Source organism: Helianthus annuus, chromosome 11 (genome assembly GCF_002127325.2).
Source record: "Helianthus annuus cultivar XRQ/B chromosome 11, HanXRQr2.0-SUNRISE, whole genome shotgun sequence".
In the NCBI taxonomy this organism is placed as follows: domain Eukaryota; kingdom Viridiplantae; phylum Streptophyta; class Magnoliopsida; order Asterales; family Asteraceae; genus Helianthus; species Helianthus annuus.
The window spans coordinates 172,999,231-173,006,347 of record NC_035443.2 but is presented as its reverse complement, the minus strand read 5'-3'; the positions used below and the strand labels follow the sequence as shown (position 1 = coordinate 173,006,347).

Sequence of the window (7,117 nt, the reverse complement as noted above, 5' to 3'; positions counted from 1 at the left end):
GAATCGATTCCTCGTGCTGCGGGTCGGCATTTTTCTACAAATCAATAAGACCAAGCGTACTGGGGCGTGTTCCCCCCTGATACCGCCTGAAAACGCCGGAAAACGCCCGGTCCCCCACTACGCTAGGCGTTTTGGGGCGTTTTTTTTGAAAAAAATGAGTTTGGCGTTTTATTTAAAACGCTGTGCACCCATTTCACCATCCAATCAGATGGAGACACCTGGAAATTGTGCCGGAAGGAGATGATTGTGCCGGAAATGGCTGTGTGGTTAGCCGGAAAATGTTGCCGGAAAGGAGATGATGGTCCCTGTAGCCGTGAAGAAGAAGATGGGTTTAAAAGGTTTGGTTTTGACAAGTTTGGTCCCTGTAGTTTAGATATCATTTTTTTTTAACTTTATTTTATTTTTTCAGTTTTTTTTTTAGTTTTTTTTATTTTCTATTTTTTTTCAGTTTTTTTTTTTTAATAACAAGTAATGTAATTTTTTTTTTTAAATTAATGAAGTATTTAAGTTAAAAAAAATTAGTTGTGAAATGATTGAATGGGGGTTATTGGCATAATGCCCCACTACGCCACTTTTTGCTATAATGCCTAAGTGTGACTAGGATGTCACGTGTCGGATAATGCCCCATGGTGTGGGCATTATACCAACTTACCACTACACATGGTCTAATGCATTCTGGATCATATCAATTAGTCGTAGGTAATATGAAGATACTTTCAGGGACGATGGGTATTTGTGTCATCCATGAATCCAATGTATGCCCTGTTCCTTCGTGATCATTTTGTTTGAAGGAATCACTTTTGCGGGAGTTCATTTTATTTGGTAATATCGGTGTACAAATTATAACTCGGAAACCAGGAAAGTGGAACAAAGCGAGCTTTGACTGATAAATGAATTAAAATTAAAACATGTACGAAATACTAATATAACTATTAAACATATTAATTAATATAGATTTACCATTAATATTTTGTTTTACTATTTTAGGATATTGGCCTCTAATAATCCCTACTAGACGTCATTGGCCATTGACAGTCCCACCTTTTTTTATTCCCCCTGCCAGTCACACCTTGTAACTATTTTTTCTCCGCCGGTCCCCAGTTATAAAAACTTAACGGAGTTAAGTTTTTTTTTTTCGAATTACAAACTAACGTTTTAAGGCTTTTGATCAGAACGAGGATACGAGTCTGCTGATGTAAAACTTACCTCGAAATGGTGCTGGTCTTTCTCCTTATGTGGCGGGCGAGGAAGATGACTCGCGGACAAGTCCATTTTTAGAGGGGGAGGATGATACGGATCCTAGTACGTTAACCACCCGGGCTCGTTCATAGTAGCATCGGCCCATCAAGAAGCCGTGGCTAGTATTGGGCCGCCAGCTAGCTGTCAAGAACCCATCCAGCCATCTTTTTATTTTAAGTATTGTTTTTTATTTCTGAACGTTTATCTTTTCCTTGATTGTCGGTATTATACCCTATGTTTATCTCTTTACTTTTCCTATTTAAGATTGTAATCAAAGGTTGGAGGGCAGAGAATGTTGGCGGTAATTCCCGACTCATCACAAGTCGGTGATGTGAAAAGGGTGACAAAAAGAGTTCAAGTCACAAGTCGGTGAACTTGAGGGATCAATGTTGACAAGTTGGTCATAATTGGTTAAGTTTCCTAATTACATTATAATTATATTTGGTAATGTCTTGGTCACCAAGTTAAGGGTTATTTAGTAATGTCTTGGTCACCAAGTTAGGGTAAACCTATATAAACCATGTTAGGGTTAGACATGATTAAGAGTCAAGAGAAGATAAACCGAGTTATGGTTTATGAGTTATTGTAATCAAGTTTTTTGAGTTATATTTTCTTGGTTATAATAAAAGTTCTTGGAGAGTTATTCCATTCGTTCTTGTTCTTGTGTTTGATTATTCGATTGGGACTTGAATTGGTATCAGAGCCAAGTTCAATCATCGATATCAAACGGGTACTCGGGTTCTTAATCGGCGGCTCGGGTCGGCGATCTAGAAGGTCGGGATTAGTGGTACTTGTTCGTCGGAGCAGCGGCGTAGGTACTGTTACAAAGGCGGGCAACGAGTAGGTTGTTCGTACAACGGAAATCGATAGTAGAAATAGGCGGATTCTACTGGATCAATTTTGGCACAATAGGTTTACGAGTGATTCGTTACCAATTGTTGGTCGTTTGGGGCTATTCCGTGTAAAACAAGGTGAAATAATTTTTTTGTGGTTTGATTTTTGTGAATAAAGAATTACAAAGGTCAAAAAGTCATAAGGATTAAAAGAGAGGAATTAGTCTTGCAACGAAAGGTTATTCAGGTGGAAAAAAGTCAACATTTAATTGTTTTTTTTTTAGCCAACATTTAAAACAAAAAAAAAAAAAAAAAACAAGTTGGTTTATTTATTTGTTTTTGGTTTAAACTAAGTTTGGGTTTAACCAATAAACATTGTCTGGGTTGGACAAAGAATTCAATTCAAGGTTTGTTTTTATTTGTGTTCGTGAAGAGGGATTAGTGATCATATTTGCGAGTAGACGATTCGGTTTTGAAAAGTTGTTCTAGACTAATCAGTTGGTATTCGTTCGACGGACTGGAGCGAGAGGGTAAATTTGGCACTTTCTAACAAGTCGGTTAGAGTATATCTAATTCAAACAAGTTTCTTGTTCAACAAGTTTGGTTGCTGCTACGCTTGTTTTAAATCGACAAACAAGTTGATTTATTATCATAATTGAACATAGGTTTGAGTTGGCAAGGAAGAACCGATCAGGAGGATCAAGACCAACAAGAGGATTGGTAAGAAGATCAAAGGACCGATCGAGTTTCTTCAAGAAGTCGCTACCCATGTTGCAAGTCAAGTTAAATTCTAAGGGAACGCATTATGATCCAAGAAAGCTAGTGTTTGCTCAAGATCGCAGCCGAGTCAATGGTGGTGCGAGTTTTTATGACCAAAAGACGAGTCGTGTTCAAAGGACTAGTCGAGTACAAGGTCGCAAGAATGTTCGAGCTAGGAAGGAGCCGAAAAGCACAGCTAGAGATCAAGATGAGTTCTATGAGAATCAAGACAAAGAAGACATGTTGGAGCCTATCTATTTCAAGTCGGAAATTAAGGGGGTGATTGTTGGCGGTAATTCCCGACTCATCACAAGTCGGTGATGTGAAAAGGGTGACAAAAAGAGTTCAAGTCACAAGTCGGTGAACTTGAGGGATCAATGTTGACAAGTTGGTCATAATTGGTTAAGTTTCCTAATTACATTATAACTAGGATTACGACCCGCCGCAATGCGGCGGGGATTCTTTAGTTATATACTAAGTCAGTCTAGGACCCGCACATTATGTTAACCCTGTCAAACGGGGGAAAATAGACGATGTAAAACGTTCTCCCACACACGCTTGTTGTTAAACGTGTCAAACAGGGAAAAAATAGACGATGTAAAAACGTTCACCCACACACGCACGTTGCGTCGTGTTACTCGCAAAATTTAGAACGAAACGTAAAAACGTTAAGCCAAAGACGCACGCTGTGATGTGTTATGTCACAAAATTTAGAACCAAGCATAAAGCGCAAAATTTGCGGAAAATGAAAACTATAAAGGAACAAAGTTGAAAGTAAAAAAAGTTATGAAGATAGATTGCAAAAGATAAAAAGTTTTGGGTTAAAAGTAATTAATGAAATACTTTTGGGTGAAAAGTAAAAAAAAAATCATTTTTTTTGAAAAACCCCTAAAGCCAACGTTACGACAACCATATGTATAACCATTTTTTCTTTGAAAAACCCACAAAGCACACCCCGCGTTGCAGCGGGGCGTAAAACGGTGTCAAATAGTACTAATGTCACACAACCGTCATCGACCACCAACACTGACTTGACCTAGGATATGCGTGTTGCGATGAACCTGTCAAACATGGAAAAATAGAGGCAAAAACGTTGAACCACACATGCACGTTGCGTCGTATTAACTCGAAAAATTTAGAACTATACGTAAAACGGAAATTTGCGAAAGATGAAAAGTATAAGTGACAAAAGTTGTGAAGTTAAATTGCAAATAATGAAAAGTTTTGGGTTAAAGTTAAAAAAACAAATTATGTAGGGTTAAAATTGTAAAAGATACAAACCTTTAGGTTAAAACTAAAAAGTCAAATTTTTTTTTGAATAATGTGCAAAGCATAATGTACAAGTCCTTATGCATAGAAAACTTGCTAATTTATATAGGTTTTAATTATATTTGGTAATGTCTTGGTCACCAAGTTAAGGGTTATTTGGTAATGTCTTGGTCACCAAGTTAGGGTAAACCTATATATACCATGTTAGGGTTAGACATGATTCAGAGTCAAGAGAAGATAAACCGAGTTATGGTTTATGAGTTATTGTAATCAAGTTTTTGAGTTATATTTTCTTGGTTATAATAAAAGTTCTTGGAGAGTTATTCCATTCGTTCTTGTTCTTGTGTTTGATTATTCGATTGGGACTTGAGAGAATTTTGAATAAAAAATATACGTATTGTTTTCTTCGAACAGGTTTTGTTCGACTTCTTCATTCGGTCGACCGAAAGAGGATTATCTAAGCTAGGGTTCTAGCTTCCACTAATACGAATCCGTATCACACACACAAAAACAAAAACTAGACGCATTGTAAACTGCAAAGTTTGTATAAAGATTTACTTAATTTACTGGATTCTATTCTGAATGTCATCTTTGTTATTCAATTCACAAGTTTCCATCAAGTTATGGACCGGCCCAGCCCATTTTAAATACAAATACCCAATTCACCGATCGACTCTAATCAAATGGATTTGGTACCATACTTGGGCCCAATACACAAACAAACTTGATGATATAAAAGATATCACCAACTAGTAATTCAAGATTCACACATCATCTTGAACACAAGATTACAACAAACAAACATAGTCTTAATTTACTACCACAATATTATAAGTGGTTTACAATCATAGAATTACATAACACAATCAACACCATACTTATTACTCTCCTTGGATCAGAGATTACACCTTCATGGGACGAACGATGAGAACAGGACATTTCGCATGATGCGCACAGTAATCGCTAATGCTTCCGAGCACGGCCCTGTAAAGACATTGATACCAATGGTATTGATTGTTTTGTAAAATATTAAAAAATAGAATTTAAATATATTTAAATAATAATAAAATCTTTTATATCACCTTTTAATCTGGCCTAGACCTCTGCTTCCAACAACCAGGAGATCAATATCCATTTGGTCTACAGCTTCAACCAGCATTTCCTTTGGATTTCCCCTTAAAACCAAGTATTCTACTTTTATCTGTTGGAATTGTTCAAGTGACGATCAAGAATATGAGATGTTACAAAAGAAAAAATGAGCCGATTTATATGATATTTAGGATTATTGAGAAACATGATTAACCTTATGTTGGTCACATAATTCTGAAGCGCGAGCAAGGATTTTAGCAGCGCTTTCTTCCTCGGCTTTCACCACGGAGTCCCTCATCCCAGATGTTGCAAATAAAACTGCATGCCCCACAAATAAGCAGATAAGCGGTTTTAATAGTCAATCTCAAACGTTGATGATCAAGTTAGCAAATCTAGCACCCCTAGAGGTGTTCACGGTATGGTTTTGACGGTTTTTTGTCGAACAGTGAGCCAAAGTTGTTAGTAACGTTTTTTTTTACTATTGTAAAGCGAACAAAAACCAAACTGTTGAAATTAAAACAAACCAAACTAAATAGCTACTGACACTCTGGCTTTGGTTTGGTTTCACGGTTTAAAATAAAATAGTAAAAACATAAAATACTATCAAAACCAGTAATATTCCAGCAATTAATACTTAAAAGAGTGACTATTCTCTGTTGTCAAGGCTCACTCAGGCGCGCGCCTAGGCCCACTTTTCTGGCTCATCCCAGCCTTCTCGCTTCGCTTCAAAAGCCCCATTTTCAGGCCCTCAGGCGCGTTTTCAGGCCAAATTCCAATGAAATTCCGATCAAAAATCATTTGAACAAGTTTAAACATTATAATAATCCTAAACAAACCTGAAAACAACCTAAAACAACTTAAATTAGCCCCAAAGAAGCCTAAAACATGTCTAAAATCCTTAAAAAACTGTATTTTTATACTAAATGACTCACTAAAAAAGCCCTCGCTTTTTAAGCGCCTTGCGTTGAAGCCCTAGGCTCATCCTTTGCGCCTTGAGTACGCCTTGCGCCTTTGACAACTATGTGACTATTTGTCTTTGTATTCTAAAGCAAAGTCTAATCATATGTGTAGTCTAACTTAGAATGATTAAGGCTCATGTAAAATATAAAAAGTTACATATCCCATAATCATATGTTTAGGTCCGTTTTTTGGTTTTTTACGTACAGTTAAACCAAACCATTTAGTACGATTTGAAAATTTCTAAGTTGGCCAACCATAAAATATTAAAAAAAAAAAACGACTATGAAACCAAACAGTTGACGGGTTTGGACAATTTCAAGGTTTCAAACCGAATCATGAACATCTCTAAGCACGACCACTTACCTGGACCAACAGGGAGTGCAGTGTAAGTTGGTTGAAAGGGCGGTTGGACGTGAACCACAGTGATGGCGAAAGGGGACTCCTTGTTGGCATCATGGTGGGCAAAGAGGTGTTTGAGAGCCCATTCGAGAGCATAGAAACTCCCGTCGCTCTCGTCCACAGCTATCCACACCTTCATCGTGCTATTCTCCTCCGCCGTATCCTCCCCATCACCCATTATTTTCATGTCTCTCGCCGTCGCTTGCACCACGGTCTCGTTACTTCCATTTGTTGCCTCCATGTCACTTGTGGCCTTTGTTTTAGTGGTGGAAGAAATGAAATGAGTTTATGTGTATTTATAGAGAATTTTGGGGCTCCTTATTAACTTTATAATATTTTGCTTTTCAAAAATAGTTAATTACTTATAATTGTTAAAGATAATGTTGTAACAAATGGAAAAGCATTGTGACTTAAGAGCATACTCCTTCACGTATGCATGAAAGAAATAAAGCAAACATTTTCCTTATCAACATTAAAAGAGTGGTGTGGACCAATAACCCCTTTATATCATCTAAAGCTTTTAATAGATTTATAAAAGTTGATACACTAATTCAAGTTTCATCCAACTT

The 7,117-nt window shown here is 37.0% G+C and overlaps 1 protein-coding gene across 1 annotated transcript; it reads right to left on the bottom strand.

The window, feature by feature from the left end:
• Nucleotides 1–4,674: 4,674 nt before the first annotated feature.
• On the bottom strand, nt 4,675–6,832 carry LOC110891093 (universal stress protein YxiE). Its single transcript, XM_022138749.2, has 4 exons — nt 6,513–6,832; nt 5,404–5,507; nt 5,183–5,301; nt 4,675–5,084 (listed from the first exon to the last, which is right to left on the bottom strand). Exons 1-4 carry the CDS (start codon nt 6,787–6,789, stop codon nt 5,003–5,005), a joined length of 582 nt encoding a protein of 193 aa, XP_021994441.1. The 5' UTR covers nt 6,790–6,832; the 3' UTR covers nt 4,675–5,002.
• Between the last annotated feature and the right edge of the window lie 285 nt (nt 6,833–7,117).